General features: G+C 32.1%; 1 protein-coding gene across 1 annotated transcript in view; it reads right to left on the minus strand.

The window, feature by feature from the left end:
• Window positions 1–19,651, minus strand: part of LOC127734682 (mitochondrial proton/calcium exchanger protein-like) — a 30,808-nt gene extending 11,157 nt beyond the window's left edge. The window contains exons 1-9 of the mRNA XM_052244679.1: window positions 19,483–19,651; window positions 16,094–16,151; window positions 14,455–14,983; window positions 13,580–13,723; window positions 12,002–12,145; window positions 9,044–9,247; window positions 4,452–4,703; window positions 4,010–4,165; window positions 1,981–2,080 (exon numbers count right to left, since the gene is read on the minus strand). Coding sequence (XP_052100639.1) covers window positions 1,981–2,080; window positions 4,010–4,165; window positions 4,452–4,703; window positions 9,044–9,247; window positions 12,002–12,145; window positions 13,580–13,723; window positions 14,455–14,983; window positions 16,094–16,151; window positions 19,483–19,531 — 1,636 coding nt within the window. The 5' untranslated portion in view covers window positions 19,532–19,651. The remainder of the gene's footprint in view (window positions 1–1,980; window positions 2,081–4,009; window positions 4,166–4,451; window positions 4,704–9,043; window positions 9,248–12,001; window positions 12,146–13,579; window positions 13,724–14,454; window positions 14,984–16,093; window positions 16,152–19,482) is intronic.
• Window positions 19,652–23,737: the final 4,086 nt, after the last annotated feature.

Consider the following 23,737-nt stretch of genomic DNA (forward strand, 5'->3'; position numbering starts at 1 on the left):
CTAGCATTTTAGACATTGGAAGTCTCATGGGACCAGAATACGGGTCATTTGACGAAATCCTGGGTTATTTGATGACCCAGGAAAGTATTGAAAAATCTTGGGTCAGCTCTTATATTCCTGTGTTTCACCTGCAAAAATTGGGGTCAATTGCCTGGTATGCATAATTAATATGTGTAATGTCATGTTTATTTAAAAACTAAATGTGCATTTATCACTGACAAAAGATTTTCACTGAAATACATTAAAAAACTAAGTTACGAGAACGGAAACGAAAATTCAGCAATTTTTATGTTTATAAAGGGACATAACTCAAGAATGGTAAAAGTGTTCTCACCAAATTTCGTACTTAATCTGTATTATGTAGTAATAAGCATTGTGTATAAGTTTCATAACATTTGGTTGAGGCAAACTAAAGTTAGAAAACGGAAACAAAAAATTTGTACTTGATCTTAGTTTTGTGGTAATGAATATTGTGTATAGGTTTCATAATGTTTGGTTGGGGCAAACTTAAGTTAAAGAATGGAAACTAAAAATTTTGCAATCTTTTGATTTATAAAGGGGCATAACTCAATAATGGTTAAAGTGACACTACCCAAATTCAACTTGATCTGTGTTTGATCAGTGGAATTCAAAATTAAACATTGCATTGTATAAAGCATTGATTGTAGTTGATTCAACTATAATCATGGACAAAGGAAGATAACTCCAACTTTAAAAATTACTTGATATTTAGAAGAAAATAAAAATTTGGCAATTTTTCCATTTATAAAGTGGCATAACTCTAGAACGGTTAAAGTGATGCCACCAAAATTCAAACTTGATCTGTGTTTTGTGGTAATAAGCATTGTGTATAAGTTTCATAATAATTGGTTGCGGCAAACTTAAGTTAGAGAACGGAAACTAAAAATTTTGCAATTTTTCCATTTATAAAGGGGCATAACTCTAGAACGGTTAAAGTGACGCCACCAAAATTCAAACTTGATCTGTGTTTTGTGGTAATAAGCATTGTGTATAAGTTTCATAACATTTGGTTGCGGCAAACTTAAGTTAGAGTACGGAAACTAAGAATTTTGCAATTTTTCCATTTATAAAGGGGCATAACTCTAGAACGGTTACAGTGACGCCACCAAAATTCAAATCTGATCTGTGTTTTGTGGTAATAAGCATTGTGTATAAGTTTCATAACATTTGGTTGCGGCAAACTCAAGTTAGAGAGCGGAAACCAATTTTGGGAAGTACGTACAGACGTACAAGGGTAAAACATAATGCCCCCACCGCTACGGTGGGGCCATAAAAAAAACTTTATTTTTTAAAAATTATGTGAAAGGACAAGTTTTTTAAATTTGCACTTTTAATTTTATGATAACAGACTAAACAGTGAAGTTCACAGCAGTTTAAAGTGGTTTCTAATATTTTTTAGGGTTTTGAAAAATTCTACATTTTTGCATAACTTCTGAGTTAAAATGCACTTTCAGACATCAGAATAATCTCTGTGCAGTGATATTGAAAATTCTTAACAAGTGACTGAGCTTAACCATTTGTGCTGATTTGAAGAGCAGAGGTGTAAAAAATTTATTAAATGTATTGGTATTCAGAGAACTAAATTTTCATAGAGCTTATTGTGGGAAAAAAGGGATTTTTAACTTGAGAAGCTGCATCACAATGGGCTTTTAGGGGTATGCTTAATTATGAAAAAAATAATCTCACTTCGTACCCAGAAAATTTAACCACTTATGTGAAAATGTCTCAGCTTTGAAACGAGCCATCATACATATCCAAGTTTACCATACGAGCAGAGGAATTGGGGAAAAGGCTACCATTACCACCTATCTGAAATGAATTGTGCATTTTGACCCATATGTATTGTTCCAGTTTTAAATCATCTTGGTATATTGTACACATATGAACCAAAAGAAAATGGTATATCAGTGAACACATTTCTTATAGTAATTCCTTTATTCTATGAATACATTGGATTACCTTCTTCTGCACGGGCAGCAATCTCAGGAGCATTGTCCACTAATACTTCTCCTTCCATAGCAACCCTGGCAGCAATAGCCTCTGCCTCCTCTTCCTCTTTCTATGAAATATCAAAACAAACAACTTGGTTTTACTCCATCCATTTTCCTTTGAGGAAATGTTTCAAATTCTTAAAGATCAAAACCTCTATTTTTCCCAAAATATTCACTTGTTTTCACTTTTCATCTGATAGAATTTAAAATAGTGTTAATTTAGAAATTATTACATACATTTATTATTGGGACTGTTGAATAATCGACATGAGTTTAATTAATGTGATTTCAGGAAATGCTGCAAACAAATAATGGGATCAATATTTAAAAAGAAAGTTTTTATTTTTGCGACACCTATCTCGTTCCAATTTTCTCAATGATAAAAACATTCCAAAAATTTCTGAATTTACAGTATAAATCAAACTGCAACAATTTGCATTTAAAACGGCAACAACTCATCCAAAAACTGCCATAATTCTAACTATTTGGTTTTTTATCCTCTGTAAAAAATTCTCTCTGTATTTGTTCACTTCTATATTTTGTGCATTCTCACATTGTTTCAATGTCTTAACTGTTTTTTTATGAAAATGGGTTGCTGTCTCATTGTTGTGTATCCCATATCTTCTATCATTATCATGCATTGTAACATAATCAGTATTACATCATGTCATTGTAACATAAACAGTATTACATCATGTCATCTCAATTTGTCAGTATACAACAGGATAGTTTTCATTATAGCTATTCAGGGGGCATAATTTACAGATAAAAAAATCAAGCAGTTAATCCCAGGTCCTAGAAAAGTAAAAATATGAATAATGTATTCTTCAAACCCATCTTTTTTTATTTAGTGACTAGTGAGGGGAATCAACAAATTTAATTGATAAGGACTTGGTATAAATATGTATCTCTAAAGGGACAAATTAATGTAAGCAATGATTTGATAGATACAAAGAAATGCTTTGGATATTTTGCTGTACTTGTAGAAATCATATACAAACTAGATATGACATTCTAATTTTTACAGCGAGGTTGTCTATAAAGCAATGTGAACTTGTGTCATTTGAATAGACTTATTCGTAAAGGTTTTCAAATTACCATATACAAACCTATTTAACATATGACTTATGTTTTTATTTCTATATTCCATCAGATAATATCTGTATTTATATTCTTGTTTAAATATTTCATAAACATTAACCTGGTTTGTCTTATTATTTGAAATACAACAAGTGAAAATGCAAGCTACTGCTCACTGCTGATACCACCGCCGCAAGTGGATAATTTTAATAGTGTAAAAATATGTAAGTGTTCGGTAAACAGGAAGTTGTTGGGTGATGAATCTGAAAATGCATCACACGGTATAGCTGACTTATATAAACCCTGAAACCAAATTTCAGAAATCCTTGTAATGTAGTTCCTGAGAAAAATGTGACAAAAATTTTCAACTTGGATGTCATGTGTAAAATGATGTAAGTGTTTGGTAAACAGGAAGTTGTTGAGTGATGAATCTGAAAACGCATCAAACGGTATAGCTGACTTATATAAACCCTGAAACCAAATTTCAGAAATCCTTATGATGTAGTTCCTGAGAAAGATGCGACCAAAAATATTCATGGGTCGGACTGACGGATGGAAGGACAGATGGACAGACAGAGGTAAAACAGTATACCCTCAATTTTGTAAAGTGGGGGTATAATAATTACGTTTGTGCAGAGTGAATAAGATAACTGTCAAGAGATAATTTATATCATTCAATGAGTTGTCTTGGGTTTTATATCCTACCACTAACCACCAAATGTTTTAAATTTATAATAAGTTTATCAATATGAAGTTTATTTAAAAGAATACAAATTTTCTTCCAAAAATCTTTAAAATAAGTACATTCTATGAAATTACGTAGATAAGTATCTATCTTTATAGTACATATGTTTACAAGAGCTTTCTTTGATAATGTCATGGGAAATTTTCTAATTGTTGACACACCATATACAAACCTGTATTTGTTTTTGTTTTTTCAATTCATTCTCTTCAGCTTTAAGTTTTGTTTCCTTTGCTATAGCCTCTTGCTCAGACTTCAAAATTTCAATCCTTGTTGCTGGATCAATCCTTTCACCTGATATAGCAGCAACTCTAACTGTGGCCTCAGCAGTCTGCAAATATCAATGGTTTACTAATATACTTTTAATTATTCATGAACCCTTATAAAAGAAATTTAATTCTATTAAAATACAGAAAAATATGTTTCTTTTTCAACATATAGTTAGTGAATAGTGAATGTGAAAAATAAACTAAAACAGAATCCAAATTCATTGTTACTATCAAGTATCTTTTAATTAACACTAAAAAATTCAGAATCAAAAACATAATCTTAACATTTATATAACCCTTTTCATCCACATTTAAAACTTTAAATTACTTATATCAAAATGTACTGACAGCTGTCTTGGGTAGTGACTGTATAGTTTTCTGTAGTTGTTCTACCGGTGACAGGTGCTCAGGTAGATATAGAGCCCTCGACAACAGCAATAACGATGTTGGAACATGTTGATTAAGATGAAGGTCTAGCCATTGTTCTAATTGGAATATCAGTCTCTCTTTATCTACACCTAAGGCCCTCATTCCTCTTGCCCTGTTGGCCTGCTGTAATTCCTGTACTGTCAATGACTCAATGCCTTCTTTCTGAATCATCTATAATATAAATATATCATGTATATAAATTTTTAATTACTGCACATATTGAAAAATGTAAGCACCTTAGGCACTACTATCTAAATTAATAATCTTAATGAATAATTCTATTTAAAGGACACATAACACATGACAGAACCTAAGTAAACAAGAGGTATCTCAAGAGCCTGAATGGCTCACCTGTATTTCAGAGGAGAAGATTTTTAAATGTTAGCAAACTTGATGAACAAATTGTGTTAAATTGTCTTTAAAGGGCAATAATTCCTTAAGGGGTCAATTGACAATTATGGTCATTTTAACTTTTTTGTAGATCTTACTTTGCTGAACATTATTGCTGCTTACAGTTTATATATATCTATAATAATATTCAAAATAATAACAAAAAACTGCAAAATTTTGTTTAAACTACCAATTCGGTGGCAACAAACCAACAATGGGTTGTTCGATTCGTCTGAAAATTTCAGAGCTGATAGATCTTGACCAATTGAACAATTTTATCCCATGTCACATTTTCTCTAAAAGATTTAGTTTTTGAGATATAAGCCAAAAACTGCATTTGACCCTTATGTTCTATTTTTAGCCATGGGGGCCATGTTTGTCGATGGATACAAACTTCGGATACAATTTATAAACAAGATACCCTAAGGAACATTTAGTTAAAGTTTGAAGGTAATTGGCCCAGTAGTTTCAGAGGAGAAGATTTTTAAATGTTAGCAAACTTGATGAACAAATTGTGTAAAATTGTCTTTAAAGGGCAATAACTCCTTAAGGGGTCAATTGACAATTATGGTCATATTAACTTTTTTGTAGATCTTACTTTGCTGAAAATTATTGCTCCTTACAGTTTATATATATCTGTAATAATATTCAAAATAATAACAAAAAACTGCAAAATTTTGTTAAAACTACCAATTCGGTGGCAGCAACCCAACAATGGATTGTTCGATTCGTCTGAAAATTTCAGAGCTGATAGATCTTGACCAATTGAACAATTTTACCCCCATGTCACATTTTCTCTAAAAGATTTAGTTTTTGAGATATAAGCCAAAAACTGCATTTGACCCTTATGTTCTATTTTTAGCCATGGCGGCCATGTTTGTCGATGGATACAAACTTCGGATACAATTTATAAACAAGATACCCTAAGGAACATCTAGTTAAAGTTTGAAGGTAATTGGCCCAGTAGTTCCAGAGAAGATTTTTAAATGTTAGCAAACTTGATGAACAAATTGTGTAAAATTGTCTTTAAAGGGCAATAACTCCTTAAGGGGTCAATTGACAATTATGGTCATATTTAACTTTTTTGTAGATCTTACTTTGCTGAACATTATTTAAGGAATGACTGTAATATTTTTTCTGTCTATGAAGAAATAATATCAAAAATGTGGTGCACACTGAATAACCCGCGTAGCGTGTTATTTTAAAGTGTGCACCACATTTTTTATGTTATTTCGAATAGACAGAAAAAATATTACAGTCATTTCTTATAATTTAATTCTAAATTCCATTTGAAACCGGAGTAAACCATGAAAAAACGTTGATGACGTCACGGTCACATGACAAAATTATGTCTATGAGCTGATAAACAAAACAACGCCAGCCAATCAGAAGACGTGTTACATCCAAAATTAAATTATTGCTGCTTACAGTTTATATATATCTGTAATAATATTCAAAATAATAACAAAAAACTGCATAATTTTGTTAAAACTACCAATTCGGTGGCAGCAACCTTAACAATGGGTTGTTCGATTCGTCTGAAAATTTCAGAGCTGATAGATCTTGACCAATTGAACAATTTTACCCCATGTCAGATTTGCTCTAAAAGCTTTAGTTTTTGTGATATAAGCCAAAAACTGCATTTGACCCTAATGTTCTATTTTTAGCCATGGCGGCCATGTTTGTCGATGGATCAAAACTTCGGATACAATTTATAAACTAGATACCCTAAGGAACATTTAGTTAAAGTTTGAAGGTATTTGGCCCAGTAGTTTCAGAGGAGAAGATTTTTTAAATAGTTTACGACGACAGACGACGGACGACGACGGATGCCAAGTGATGGCATTTATAAGCTCACATGGAGCCCTTCGGGCCCCGGTGAGCTAAAAAGAGGCAGAAGATACCAAAGTAACAAATTAATAAAATGCTTCGCTGAGCGCAGCCTGATACGACCGCAGAGGTCGAACCCCGATCAGTTGGGGCAAATTTGGACACAATATTCAAGCTTGATACTGTCTGAATTTGGATTGTGATCAAATTTTTGACATAATATAGGTTCTGACACAAAATAAATGTGGTCAAAGATCTTACAAATCCATTGTGCAATACTGTGCAACTGAAGATTTCTTCTTGAAACTTTTCAAAAATTCGAAATTTTAAAAATAAAAAAAAAAAAATATGAATCCCTTAAAAAAATTGGGAAAAAAATTCCCCCCCCCCCCCCCCAACTTTTTGAAACCCCCCTTCGAGCAATAACCCCAAAACTCAATCCCAGCCTTTACTTTGTAGTATGGAACTTTGTAGTACAATTTCAGAGAGATCCATACTTTTACACACAAGTTATTGTCTGGAAACTAGAAAAATGCTTGTTTTTAGCCCTTTTTTGGCCCCTAATTCCTACATGTTTGGGGCAATTAACCCCAAACTCAATCCCAGCCTTCCCTTTGTTATATGGAACCTTGTGGTACAATGTCAGAGAGATCCATACACTAACACACTAGTTATTGTCTGGAAACTAGAAAAAATGCTTGTTTTTGGCCCCTTTTTGGCCCTTAATTCCTAAACTGTTGTCCCCATAACCCCTAAAATGAATCCCAACCTTCTACTTGTGGTATTAAACATCGTGGTACAATTTCAGAGCAATCGAAATACTTATACACAAGTTATTATCCTGAAACTAGAAAAATGCTTGATTTGGGTCCCCTTTTGGGCCCTTAATTCCTAAACGGTTGGGACCATCATCCCCAAAATCAATCCCAACCTTCCTTTTTGTGGTATTGAACCTTCTTTAAAAATTTCATAGAGATCCATTCACTTAAACTAAAGTTATTGTCCGGAAACCAATGTGTCTTCGGACACAGACGCAGACAAAGACGACATCATACCATTATACGATCCCCAAAATTTTTTTGCGGTTGTATAAAAAAAGTGGCAAAAGAATGTGTCCATAGTACACAGATGACCCACTAGCACTATCATTTTCTATGTTCAGTGGACCGTGAAATTGGGGTCAAATCTCTAATTTGACATTAAAATTAGAAAGATCATATCATAGGGAACATGTGTACTAAGTTTCAAGTTGATTGGACTTCAACTTCCTCAAAAACTACATTGACCAAAAACTTTAACCTGATGCGACCAAAAACTTTAACCTAGGGCTGAACAGATGGACGGACGGACACACAGACCGAAAAACACAATGCCCCTAGGTGGGGCATAAAAACTAAAATCAACAAAAAGACAGTCAACAGTCTACAAACACTACACAGAAAACTAAAGACTAAGAAAACTAAGTAACAAGTGTCAATCCAAGAAAACAATACTAGCCTCAATATTGACATTTGATGAGAGTCAATACAGCATGTGTTATAGATGTTATCATGTACAGGTCACTGTATCATATATTTAAACAAATGTTGACAATAAGTTATAGTAGGTCCTCCATTATTAAAAGTGTTAAACACTAGATCAACAATACAAAAATACGATACAGGCTTTTGGTTTAGGTATTCATAATTGAAATTTTCAGCTTTAACAACTAAATACTGAATTTCTTATTTTACCTTGACCTTCAGAAGTTTTCACATGAATTTATTTATTAAGATTGTGGAATATTGGACAAAATTATGAGATAAATTATTGTGATTTCAGAAAATGGTGCATACAATTAAAGCTATCAAAATTTAAAATAAGAATTCTAATTTTGAGAAATCTATCCATTTGCAGATTTCACAATAACAATAATAATTACGAAAACATCGCAAAAAATAAAGAATTTACATTATAATTAATATCAGGTTGAGTGATTATGTTATGTTTTTTGAACCTTGCATCATTCCAAAGTACGATCATGAAAACTTTCAGCTATATTTGACAGGACTATTAAGAAGCCAAAAGGAAAATGAAGCTGCTTTACTATTTTGGTGTGCATGTTTTTTGTGTTATTCTGTTTAGCTGGTCTTTGAAATTTTGTTTGTGTTTTGTGTTTGTCTTCCAAATTTTCAACAGTATATCTTTTTTTCTTGTGACACAGTGATTTCTGTAGCCTTTTAGTCTCTACTTCTCAGATATCCTGAACACCATAAAACTTACAATATTCTTAATAATATACCGGTACTCACTTTGTCATCTACCAGAAGTCGACGTAACTTTATGTCTAGTTGAAAGCGTAACATTTGATCAGTTCCAATAGGTATGATACTAAGCACTCTACATAAGGCCTGCAGCTGACCTCGAGTCAAAGAATCTATTGTCACTTCATCTTCAAACATGGTAGAGAAATGAAGAATTTCTTCATTTGAAACTGCTATTCCTTCACTTCTAACCTATTAAATAAACAAAAATCAAGTTATTAGCTTACAATAAATGACTTTAAGAGGTTGATATACAATTTATTTACTTGATAATTTGTATTTTGTAAGAGGTTAATATTTATAAATTTATTCTTGGATTCATTAACCTTGCATATAACAAATGACAGTCATTAATTATTTATCATATGTTCTAATTTTTTCTATAGCTAAAAATAAGCCTTCATTACCATATTTCTTTAATGACACTGTAAGCCAGGCATAATTTACAACCTCATGTTCATTGTGTGACATCAAATAGGTCAAGATGATGTTTTTATAATTTTTAGCCAATTTATCCCTTTCCTGACCGGTTGATTAATGTAATTTCAGATATCATGCATTTATTATTGCGACTGATGAAGAATTGTCAAAAATTTGAGTTAAATTATTGCGATTTCGGGAAAATCTGCATACAGATATATGTATCAGATACCAAAATGCGAGTAATTATTGCGATACTCACCCAGTTGCATTATTCACATAAATAAAAACCTCACAATAATTTCTGAATTTACAGTACTTTTTTTTAATCAACATGTGGTTTGTTTGATCTCAGTTCTTCATTGGTTAATATTCAATTATGATGTCAAATTTACTTGTTTTCCTTTGAATTTCCCATTGTGGCGGCACTAAAAAAGGCAACCATGTCTGATGATGTCAGATAGAAAGTACTCATACTTTTGCAAATCATTGAAAAGAGTCGGCATATCATCTAATAAAATGCTTCGCTGAGCGCAGCTGGATACTACTGCAGAGGTCCAACCCTGAACAGCTGGGACGAAAATGGACACAATATTCGCGCTTGATACAGGTCTGAATTTGGATTGTAATTAAATATTTGACACATAATAGGTTTCTGACACCGAATAACTGTAGTCAAAGAACTTAGAATTGGTTATATGATTTGAATTTATATTCAATTTTTTGCTTTTGTGAAATACACTATGCTGTTGCGTATTGACCCCCATCCCCCCCCCCCCCCCCTTTTCTTTGCAAAAAAAAATATTTGAAGAAATTTTCTTTTTAATTTCAGAAATCTGAAATGAAAAAAAAAATGCCCCCCCCCCCAATTTCTTTTTTACCCCCTCCCCCCCCCCCCCCCTATACCAAAAAAAAAATGGTTTCCCTCAAAATATGGTCATAATCTCAATTCAAATTTCCAATGGAGTTTGCAACCATAATTACCAATTTAAATACATCATATAAGTCTTACAACATTGTACAATTTTGTTTTTGGATTACCTCCCTTACACTGCTTTTAAATTGTCCATTAACCAGGAAACCCTTGTTTTTTCCCCTTTTTTGCCCCTAATTCCTAAACAGTTTGAGCCATAACCCCCCAAAGCCAATCCTAACCATCCCTATGTGGTATGGAAACTTGTGGTATAATTTCAGAGAGATCCAAACACTTAAACACAAGTTATTGTCTGGAAGTTACAAAAATGCTTTTTTTTTGGCCCCTAATTCCTTAACTGTTGGTACCATAACCCTCAATATCAATCCCAACCTTCCTTTTGTGGTATTGAACCTTATGGTAAAATTTCAAAGAGATCCATTCACTTAAACTAAAGTTATTGTGCGAAAACTATGTGTCTTCGGACGACGACGACGCCAACGTCATACCAATATACGACTGCAAATATTTTGCGGTAGTATAAAAATCATTAGAGAAATAGATTCCACCACAATATTCAGTGCAATACAATATTTCTCCACTCTAGACAGTTATTTTTAAAATTTAACTGTCTCGAGTGGAGAAATCTTGTATCACACTGGATACAGTGGTAGAATCTATATTTAACATAGAATGCAACCACAGCTCTTCTTTTTTTTTTTATAGCATCCTACTAATAAAAGAAATGTTTTTTTTCAACTTTTAATCATAAGCATAATACAGTCAACCAACTCCGCTTAATATATTTTCATAATTTCTTATTCACAAAACCATTTCCTATTCATCTTATATGAGGCACTCCATGCGAAAAGGTACAAAAAGTGTTAAATCTTGTTAAAATATTTTTGAAAAACAATTTTATCCGCAAAAAATGGTACTAATGTAGACATTTATTAAATGGTCAATTCTGTCCCAAATTTGTCAGTTAAAACAGAAAAAGATGTAGAAATATATGAATTTTTGTACTTAGGCAAGTGTAAAAATCATTTGTTACCCGGCACAATGCTATACTGAGCAGAAATAATACCATTAACAACACTATAGAGAGAAAAAGACAACAGTTTTCATCATCTCTACCTATGCCTAAAGAAAAGAACACAACAGTTAAACATACAGGAACATGCCAAAAATGATGTCATTGTATGTTTTTGAAATTGAAAGTTAAGTTATTCAATATCATATAAATCAACTGTCCTTGGCAGGATTCGAAGCTTTGCCCCTATTAAATTGCATTGATTTCTGCTTGGTGAGAGCCTTATCCCCATTGCTACCCGAGTGAACATAATCAAGAGACAAGTCAAGATACTTAAAACTATACATCATAGTTGTCAGGCTAAGATCTATATGTAATTTGTTTTCTGTGCAAATTAACCAAAAGCACAGAAAACAAATTACATCTAGATCTGGTAAATGAAAATATGATTTTTTACCAGAAACATTAACATCAAAGAAATTCGATTTTTTGTAACAGATTTCAAGAACCGAGACACTACTCTTGCAACAGATGCACTTATATTGTCATTTTATGCAGCATATGCAATATGTTAGCAAACCTTTTCCATAAAATCTGTGAATTCCATCACCATACTTGGCGCATCTTTCTTCTTACGTTCCAATGATGTTTGCTGTAAAGTCTCCTGCAGTAATTTGGCCATTTCCTGTTTTCTTTTTAACCCTTCCTTAAGTAAGACATCAGGCTGGAGAAGCAATGAAAATAATCAATTACAATAACATTTGACAATATTAATCATGTCTATTCATTTATTATTTTAAATCATTATTTCAGCATTATTTAAGATATTAAGATTTGATAAAAAAAAAACTCTTATATGAACATGTTAATTGCAATACAAATTACACTAAATATATGTGTAAGGCTCATGTTATGCTTTAACACTATTCACTCATCATAATTTTAACTGTTGTCATAACTTTTCATTTCTTTTCTTTTTTCTTTCTTGACAAAGGATTTGATGACTTCCATTCTCCATTGATGCCCACAAGTGAGTCCACCAGACATGTTTTTCAATCCTGCGTTATAACCTTTTATAAAATGCCAGCATTAAGGGCAGCAAACAAAAACTAAGGTCAAGGATGATTTTCACAAAATGAATATCAGTGAGTATTTACATTTACAGATATAGAAAACCTTGAAGTGTCGAACATCAGCTTCAGTAATATGATATATTGCAATAAAGCCTTATTCACTTTAAGTTAAAAATGTTGATTCTGCATATAACAGATGTCAACCTTTCTGCTATAAATAAATTATGAACTCTCATTTGGTGTCACTGTCATGTACTACATTGAGACTAAGGAAAAAAATTAATTACTTGGTATTCTTTTATTTTGATAGTTTCTCTGTTTGAACACATGAGCCCACTTGTGCATATGTTGACAACATGATTCTGTAATTTCTTTGTTGGAAACGTATAAAAATTGATTTTATTAAGTACAGTATCATTTTGACCAAGTTAATTATATTTTTTGATAATCATTTAGCAGCAAAACAAGACATGTATGAGAAATAATGAGGTCCAGGACTTTTCCAAGTAAAAACATTCAGCTGTCTATCATCCAAAGAAATTACTATAAATACAAAGCATCCAATTAGGGCACCTCCTTTTGTCAATTTTACTGAGAAATTTTGTCTGTCCAGGCAAAACAGTTTAGCTTAAATCGTAAAAGATTTCTTTGTCATATCAAAAATAGCAAATCAATCATTTCTGTGTCCTGATCACTGAATCCTTTGCAGCCTTTATAATTTATGATCTGTGATCAAGATGACTTGGAACTTCAGTTATTTGATGATATCATTTTTCTGACCTCTGTAACTTTGGCTGCAAATGGGATAGACATGACAGATGTATTTGAATAAGACTTCATCTGTGCTTTCCAAAAGCAGTCAAAGTTATCTGTCCCTTCACCAGGTCCACAGACTTTTTAAGTCCTACCAACCGACACACTGTTGCATGTCCAATACTAATTATCATAGCAAGTTACTATTCCTTGTTGGTCAAACATATAATGTCTTTTGATCCAGTAGTTATAAGCTATTTGAAGTTATCTTACCAACTGCTTGTACATTATCTGTCAACAAGTGAACATCAAATTGATAAGAACCAACTTACCTTTTTTTCATCTCGTCCAAAGGTGCTAGGTAGAGCGTTTGGAAATAACTTCAAATATACTGGTATCAAAAATTCAAAGAATGGAATTATAATGAAAATCAGATAAGGAATCATTCTGAAGATATCAGCTGAAGTTCTTCTTAGCTGTAAAATAAAAAAAATGTTTTATGTAAATGATGGATAGAGAGATATACATATAGATAATCTGTTTTTCTGCCTATTGATATTGTAAAATTTAAGTTTCTTTCATCAGAATTGAAACATTTTTGAAATTTTTGTGTTTGCGAGACTATACACAACTGGGAGATCTTTATGTCATAAAACCTGGCTTAAACAACCACTTTAAAAAATTAACATGCCTGAACTAAATCAATATATAAAATAATTTTACATTTGTTCCATCATTGTGTATATAACGTATTTTTCTATTTTTGCCAATAATTAAAGAAAGTGAATTTTTTGGAAATACCTTATAGTTCAGTTACTTCAGTACATTTGTAATTATTTATTCAATAATACAGATTTTTGTTGGTCACTTAAAATATATTATACTGTGGATTTGTTCGCTTGAAAAATATATCTCATGCAAGCACTTTATATTTCAGCAGATTTAAATTTTCACATTTGTGATGATAAAATCTAGCATTGTCAAACTACCTTACCTATCAAAATATGTTTTTTTCAGAATTTAAACTTGGTTTACGAATGGTAAATGTAAATTATTATGTGGATCATCTTGATGGAAGACAAACCTTGCAGTTGTTTTTGAACATTTTCATTCTTTGAAGATTAAATTTGTTAATTCCTCTTCACTTTTTTTGCATATATGTATTGTCAAAAAACAATGTTTAATCAGAAACATCAAATATACTAACTTGTTTCAGCTCTCTTCGAGTCAATGTTTCTCCTTTCACTATGCTCTTCCATAAGTAAGACACAGCTATTCTTAATTCTTTGAAAAACAAAACAAACCCATCCAAATAAAATTTTCCATGTTTTTTGATGGTTTGTAATAATGTTGGTTTAGCTTTCACAACAGTGCTCTGTTGGTCTCCTGACAACTTTTCTTCAGTTTTTTCTATTTTAAGTTTTTCTTTTTCAACACGGGGTTGTAATTCTTTTTCACTAACTTCTTCTACTTTTTTATCCGTTCTTTTTTTATCTTTCAACACTTCAACAGCCTTTTCCACAAATGATTTTTCTTTTTCATTATATTGTGAGGATATGTGAAAATATCTAATGGACCCTAATGGAATACCTAAAGAAAAATCTGGACTTATAAGGTGCTTGGTCTTATAATAAGAACTTGATTTATTGTGTTTAAATGTACATTTATAGGACGAAAGAAATGCATAATTATGGCTTCCTGAAGTATGATGTCTTCTGTACTGTGATTGTGTTGACCTGAAAAAAAACCATGTAAATTTAATTACTTGGTGGATTAATTTCCCTTTCCAAAAAATAAAGAAGTAAACAGACTAAGAAAAGCAGGTATTCCGGTAACAAAAAAGAGTTGATGACATTATTAACCGATCCAATTGACACAGTATGACACCTTTTGGTAGTATAATGCAAATATAGAATCTATGGAAATGAGATGTGCCAATGCTAATGCATCTTTATACCGAATACCATTGACCTACCACTAGTTGTCCCCTTGAACTGACCTAATCACAAACTAATACATGTAAACTAAGCAAAAGTTTCATAGCCAATAGACCATGACTGAGGAGGCGGGGCCAAATAATCTCAATGGAAATGAGATGTGTCAATGTTAACACAACTGCATACCAAATACCATTGACCTACCACTAGCTATATAGTGGTTCCCCATAAACTGACCAAATCACAAACTACATGTAGTACATGTAAAGTAGGCAAAAGTTTCAAAGTTAATAGACCATGACTGAGGGGGTGGGGCCAAATAATCTCCATGGAAATGAAATGTCCAATGCTAATACAACTGCATAACAAATATCATTGACCTTCCACTAGTGGTTCCCAATAAACTGACCTAATCACAAACTAATACATCGTTGTAGGAAACAGCATATCTTAGTCTCGCTTTTTGACTCTGTCAAGACAAGACAAAAATTGTTTTAACAGTTCCATGGAATCCCATGTATCACCTGCCACTGCTGCAGTCAGTACAAAGTTAACTGCCCCCGAAAAAAGGTCCATTTATCAGTAAAAAAACTTTTTTAAATTAGGTTATAAAAAAAACCATTTAGCTCGTGGTGCTACCTCTGGAGTATAAAGAAGATTCTGTCCATGTTTTCTAAAATTCTTTTCAGGTTTGACAAAGTTATTTAAATTTTCAAATATTCAACCACAGACTACGGTAAATATCTGAAATTTGACTGCAATAAAAAACAAAGCAATATCTTTATTAATAAAATAAGGAAACATGGGGGCAAAAGTCAAAATTTTACTCTAGATGGTATCTCTTGATTATGAAGCTTCCATAGAGACAAAAATATGGGTCAATAGAAGGTAAATGTTAAAAATACTTACTTAGCTCCATGCCACTTACAACATCCACAATACAATGGTGAAAGGTTGCTTATGGTATCTGCAAAATATATAATGTATTCAAACTATCAATTATAAAAGAAACAAATTATTTTAAATTCAATTCATGCAAAAGGCCATTGACCTAAAAAAAAATGATAGCCCAGAAATTTCTGTCTCCTGACCTATAGAGTGCAATAATATAAAGTAGATTTCATGCGTTCGTAGATCAGATAATACTAGACAATGCAGTGAAGGAAATAATGAAAACTTTATGTCAAAAATTTAAAGTTTGTAATTTTACATTATATTTTTTTGTCTAAAGGACCAGTCACCTTATCATAAAGAAAAGAAGAAATATCTCCTATCATTTGCTAATTGTTCTCACTTCCTTTTTCAACGAGATGAATATAATAGAAAACACACAAATCTTCTATAATAAACAGGATATTACTAAAACTTATCACCATTTGAAATTTTGAATTATAGATTTCCAGGTTCACCATTTAATTGCCAATTAAACAAAACTTTTAGGAAAAAAAACGTCTTTGGTCCGTTTAAATTTATGAAGCTAAAGACAACAGTATTGTTAGGATTTTTCATAATGCCTTTAATATGCACAATTCCATAAAATCCTGCATTTTTTTCAAAAGATAAAACTGTTCTGTATCACTTAATATGTTTACTTTTCACTGTCAGTAAAACAAATTCTCCTGTTAACTTTCTTTGTTATGTAAAAAAATTATTGGTTCACTATCATGACTATACTAAAAATTCAAATCAGGGGTTAGAATTTTACTTTAAATGATCGAAGGTCCATGACCATTTGATTTTCAAGTGAAAAATCCTCCTTAAGAAAATTAAAAGCTATGTATAAAGCCTCAGTGTACAGAATAGGAGGTCTAAGACCTTGGTCCACAGAAATTCAAATCCCTGCAGGTCTGAAGAGGCACAAAATGTATAACAACATCAAAACCTTGACAAACAAAATTAAATCAATTTGTCACTCTTCAAAAACTAAACCATCCAAACAGGACTATTTTGATAACTACATATACTTGAACAGTATTTGGGCTCATGACTTTCACGCTTAAAGCACATCAAATAAATTTCGGCAATCATTCTTCAAGTACATGTAATTTTTATTATAAGAGAATCAGATTTACCAATTTAAAAGTTCCATGGATTAAAACATTCATGTATTAAACAAAAATAGAATAATTTTATCTTCCTTCCAATTGCAATTAATTTACAAATGTTACTCTGTTATATATTGACTGATTTTTTCTAGATCTTTTTGGCTTTTGCCTTTGTTAATTGAAAGGACACGGGTGTCACCATGCATGTAACGTGTCATCATGCATGTAACATGTCATCATGCATGTAACGTTCTACTAATAACCACTGAAGTTTCCATGATTATTTACATTGGTAGGTACAAATGTAGATAAGACACTCTATATCAAATCACATGATAAAGAGTAGCTTCAGTTAACGGAACAAGTGAAAGTGGCATCACAGATACCACACAAAGGAGCAATCACATACTTGACAAACTGAGCCAGAACCTTTTATTTTCTAAAGAAATTTACATGTATAAATAAATTTTTGTCAAAGAATAAGGGGAGATAATTCAAATCTTGAAAAGAAAAATCTTAAATTTCTTAACAGGGTCTCTTTACTTAAAATGGCGCAAATTCATAGAAAATGCACAAATAATAGAAAATGGAACAACTTCTTCCAAAGAACCATATTTGTATTTTGGGTTTTTAAAAAATTAGTAGCCTTGAAAATAATAATTTTTTTCAAAATTTTCATAGGCTTGCAACTTCTCTGTAAATCAGGTTATAGCTATTCATCTTTTGAAAAATTTGCTGTATTTTTTATAAATATATACATATATGCCATTTTAAGTAAAAAAAACTCAGTTTTTGGCACTATCAAATGGGGGGGGGAGTTGGACCTTTATCGGGACTCCGGGATCGTCCATTTTTAAGTTTGGGATTTAGTTTAATCGAGACACGCGCTAATTTGGTCAACGGTTTTAAAATGTTTTTTTAATACAACTTGAATATATTTGCACATTGTTTGTTCTATGGTTTTAAGTCTTGGGATTTCTCCGAAGATAATTTTGTTCATCTTGGTCAAAGTTATAAATGTAAGAGTACTAAAAATTAGTAAACCCGAGGACACGATTACACACAGAAACAAAACAGGATTTAACTAGGTGCATCAGCACAAGATAAGTATTCAAAGAAAAAGTAACCCTTCAAAAGTGTCTAACTTTTACCCAAAAAAAAATTGTTTAAGTTTCGTGTTACACAATCAAGTTTCGAAGCACTTTACAAAGTTATTTACAGAATAATGTCAGTCACTGTGGCAATGATCACCAATACCACAGAGCTAAAGAGGGCCGGCCATATTGAATTTAAAAAAAAGTCGGACAAAATTAAATGGCAAACACAAATAAAGAATTACCTGAAAAAAAAACATTGAAATCAGTATACGCACAACTACTTGACACTGTATCCTGGCTTCGGACTACCACACAAAAAAGTTGCAGAGTAAAGAAGAGTGAAAACGTATACAATGTACAATCATACTCCAAGTAACTGACGACAATTTCTTAAGTTACCTTCTTTTATTGAGCTCAAACTAGCCAACTTATTTATGTGTCTTTTAAGTTTTGGAATGTCGCAGTCTCCACGTACATATAATTTGTTTTAAACTAAGCTCACTAGATTATATTAATAAGATACAGGGATCTGCACAACAGACAGACTGATTGCTTTGGAGGTATACAATCATTAATTGATTTATTTTTCCAAAAAAGCATATGTTATTTTATCGGGATTTCAGAATATTGTCAAATAAGGCCTGGGAATTCGTGATCAGGCAAAAATAAAATCGGGATTTCGGGATTGCACCCCCTCCGACCCCCCCCCCCCCCCTCAAATGATTAATCAAATGTGGGATTGATTCTAATTTGGGGAATAGTTCCCCATTTGGAGGGTTGTACCAAAACCTGAGGAAAGCATAAATTAAAAATATATTCCTCCCAACATGTCATACCTATTTGAACTATATAATGCTATATGTCCTAGTTACATAAGCAGAACCCTCTGGATAATGAAACTTATTTACAGCATTGTCAGACTAGTTAGCATTTCGTAAATTCAATATTTTACATTCTAAACAGTAACTAGTGAAAATAATCTTCAATTTGTGGAAGGCAGTCACTATATGGTAGAAGTAGACTTAAAGAATGCATTATTTTTTTATATTATTCTTTTATAACTCTGGTCATCCTGCACGAACGTGCAAGTCAGTTTTTACATTTATCTCAAATTATCGTTTCTGTTGTGAAGAAAAATCAAGCGTAACGAAAGTACCTAGCTGAACTCTACGTAGGGTTAATGGACCGATTAAACGGTGTGCCATATTTTGACTGCTGTTCGATTAATTCCAAATCAATCCGAAAATAGAACCATTTTTCAGACGATTCAAGATCATCAGTGTTAAAATTCAGCAGATACATTAACTTTCTCGTTCCTCCAGAAAAAGCGTAAGGAAGATCTTGTAAGTGTGAAGGTCACATCTTGACAGCTAACAGACGCTTTCGAAAAACAACTCGCCCCACTGCAAACTCGCCCCAGAACTACCCAACACAACTTTTTGCCAACTCTCCTCACTCATGTTTAAAAGCTCTTCTTCTTCTTCCAAATACTGCCCAAATTCAATATGATGAATATTCTGACAAGTTGTGCATGATTAAAAACTGGTTAAAACAAAATGCCAAAGCAGTTTGATCCCTGACTTAAAGAAAGCTCGACTTAGGGATATTGATCCGGCGGTGGCGGCGTCTGCGGCGGCCACGGCGGCGTTAACAAACTTCTTAAAAGCTTAATATTTCAGGGATCCTTCATACTTTGTATATAGATGCCTTATGTTATGAAGTTTCCGTCTGTCATATGTCCATTGTCCTTGACCTCATTTTTATGGTTTAGCGACTATTTGAAAAAAGTTAAGATTTTTTATATTCTTAATTTCTCTCTTATAATATGAGTAATAGGATAACTATATTTGGTATGTGCGTACCTTGCAAGGTCCTCATGCCCGTCAGACAGTTTTCACTGGACCTCGACCTCATTTCATGGATCGGTGAACAAGTTTAAGTTTTCTTGGTCAAGTCCATATCGCAGATACTGCAAGCAATAGGTCTACTATATTTGGTGTGCGAAATGATTGTAAGGTGTACATATCCAACTGGCAGGTGTCATCTGACCTTGACCTCTGTTTTTCTTATACTGTATGCAATAGGTTAACTATATTTGGTGTATGAAATTATTTTACGATGTACATGTCAGTCCGGCATGTTTTATTTGACCTTGACCTCATTTTTACGGTTCAGTGCTCAATGTTAAGTTGTTTTTTGGGTCTGTTTTTCTAATACTATAAGCAATAGGTCAACTATATTTGGTGTATGGAATTATTGTAAGGTGTATATGTCTGTCTGGCAATTATCATCTGACCTTGACCTAATTTTCATGGTTTATTGGTAAATCTTAAGTTTTCCTGGTTAAGTTTGTTTCTTAGATACTATGTGCAATAGGTCAACTATATTAAACGCATGTAATGATTGTTAGGTGTACATCTCTGTCTGGCAGGGTTCATCTGACATTGGCCTCATTTTCATGGTTCATTGATCAATGTTAGGTTTTCCTGGTTAATTAGTTTGTTTCTTAGATGTGCAATAGTCAACTATATTTAAAGCATATTTGGTGTATGGAATGATTGTAAGGTGTACATGTATTTTCCAGTTTGGTTTATCTGACCTTGACCTCATTTTCTTGAATCATGTTAAGTTTATGTGATAGTTGTAGTAAAGCCTTATATTTAGGACTATCAACATAATATCAATGGTTAGTAAAGAAGGCGAGACATTTCAGCGTGTGCACTCTTGTTGAAATAAAGTCCAAACATGGAATTATTATCAATTACAAAATGAACATATACATGTGATTATAAAATGGAACAAAATAATAAAAACAGCAATACATTGAACATCACAATTATAATCACTGATACCACGACCGAATTGGTCCGGGTACACAGTTATCGTCCTAGTCCCTAGTGTGGACAGTGTGTTACTTGTCGATTTTTTTTATACCCCTTCCAAATTTATTTCTCCATGTTTTATGACTCAAATAGTAAGTAGGGGGGTGAAATGACACTGTAAAAAAAATTGGGTCATGAATTTTAAAGTAAAGTAGTGATTTGGTCCAGCTGAAAAATGTTAAAAATTAGCACTTCGGAAGCTGTCAAAAGATTTGAAGACCCCCTTAACATGAAATTGTCCATATTTTGAGTTAGAGCCGATGAAGTTTTCTATAATTTTGATATAATTTGTCCCAAAAGTAGTACAACACACTGTAAAAATATTATTGAGAAAGCGCAGGTGGGATTTTTTTTATTTTCATTTATTGTCTAAAAGAAATGCACTACGAAATAACTGTGTACTCGGACCAATTGTTGAGAGTTAAGTCCGATGTAAAGTTATTACAAAGAATTCACAGGTTATCTCCCTTATAACACAACAATGAAAATATGTAATTCAGAAGAAAGTAAATTGATCTGAGTATTATATGTCTTGTTTTATAGACAGATTCATATCATACATCTTGTTGACACCTAAAATACACATTTTAGTTACATCTAAGTCATTACAGCTTACTATAAATTCAAATTTCTCAAACTCAGAAAAATTAGAAAAAGAAGGTATTACAGAAATAATGTTTTTGAAATAGTACTTCCCTTGGTTTTTTTAGTTTGGTACATGTAATAATAAAATGAAATTCATCTTCAACTCCTGAATTACACAGTTTACAAGCCCTCTCCTCTACTGGTAATGTCAGATATCGACCTCTTTCGATATATAAGTTACTATTGATAATTTGTATTTTTACAAATGTTGTGATGCCTTTTTGGTCAATACCTGTGAATAAATATTTTTCTTTGCACAAATTATTGTTAAATTAGCATTATGTTCTCTACTTAATACCACCTACCTTTTTGTCATCATTATAAACTAACCCCTCCCAATAATTTTTATATCTTTTCTCTAGTTTGTTCACAATAAATGAAATTAATTTTGACGTCAAAAGGTACCTTGGTTTTCAAAAACCAAACCAATGTCCAAAACCAACAATACTTTTAAAATCTTTTAGTTTATCAAATAAACTATTTTAGGTAAAACAATGTCTTTATAAGACTAATATGTCACATTTCTATATTTTGCCTTTAATAAATATAACTAGTAACTAATATTAGACTTGAATGCAGTCAGAGAGAGAGATAGAGCGGGTAAAGACCCAATGAATTAAAAAAAAAACTAATGAAAAAGACTTCAATTCCGCCGAATAAATACCTGCCAACTACCAGGAAGCCATTATGCAAAAAATTGTCACAGTTGCCCGAAAAAAAAACACAATACAAAACAACGGTTGATATACGCAGGACCAAGATACCAAGATACTTGCAGAAAAAGAAATTCAACATGAAATTAAGACTAAGGTAAACAAATTAACAGATAAAACAGTCAGCCAAAAATGTTCTCCATCATTTGAAAATTTACAGTGAGAGACGGCTTAAATTTATGTAGGCTGATTTCGTACTTTGAGAAAGCTTTCTATATTTGCGACCTTTTTATACGTATGATATTGTTTATTATTTTCCTGCTTGTACTTGTGTTTTTATCTATTATTCCGTTATTTGATTAAGGAATTTTCCTGTTCTGATTTTTATTATATGTTCTTGTATAAACATTTTCTGAGTCCACTTGTTGAGATTAAAGAAGAAGAGGGTTGAGCCCTAAAAAAACTAGTTTAACTCAACCACATATTCATATGTCTGTCCTAATATAAAAATAAGAACATGTGGTTTGACTGGCAATAAGTTGGCCCCTTGCGCTACACAATATTTTCATATTAATATATTGCACAGAGTTACAGTAATATCAGCTATAAATAGTTATGATTTGATCGAAGGAGGAATTCATACGAGAGTGAATTTTTTGAAATAGACAAGTTTTTTTTTATTTAGTTCCTATACCTTCATTTTTTTAATAATTTGTATTGATGATCTTTCAGGTATACAGTCAGCAATGACTCTGACGATCGTTCCGCGGCCCAAGTTAGTCACAAAAACAGATCATATGACGTCAGAGCAAACAGAGATCGTAATACGTCTACCTCGCATAATATTTGTTTTCTCATTTCTAATTCAATATGTGTATACCATTTAATCCTTATTTTTTATTTTAGTAAATTGTGTAAATTTGTAATTGCTTTATGAAGTTTAACTATACAGGAATGGTTTTTAAACATCCGAACTCCACTCCTGAAAAGAATGAAAAGGAAGTATGTCTTAAAATATTTCAAATTATAAAAGTATAAAATATAAATCATATACATGTATATACCTCATACCCCATATCCTTTGTTTTTCTATAATGATACAAACGTGTTTAATATATTCCTTTTTGACTTACAGCAAAAAGTGTTTGATCCAGAGTAACAAGATATTCGATGAAGCAAACTGGGCTAGTAATACGTTGACCCTCTTTTCATTTATGAGGGATTGTTGGTC

This window comes from Mytilus californianus, unplaced genomic scaffold, assembly GCF_021869535.1.
Source record: "Mytilus californianus isolate M0D057914Y unplaced genomic scaffold, xbMytCali1.0.p SCAF_3, whole genome shotgun sequence".
Classification (NCBI taxonomy): domain Eukaryota; kingdom Metazoa; phylum Mollusca; class Bivalvia; order Mytilida; family Mytilidae; genus Mytilus; species Mytilus californianus.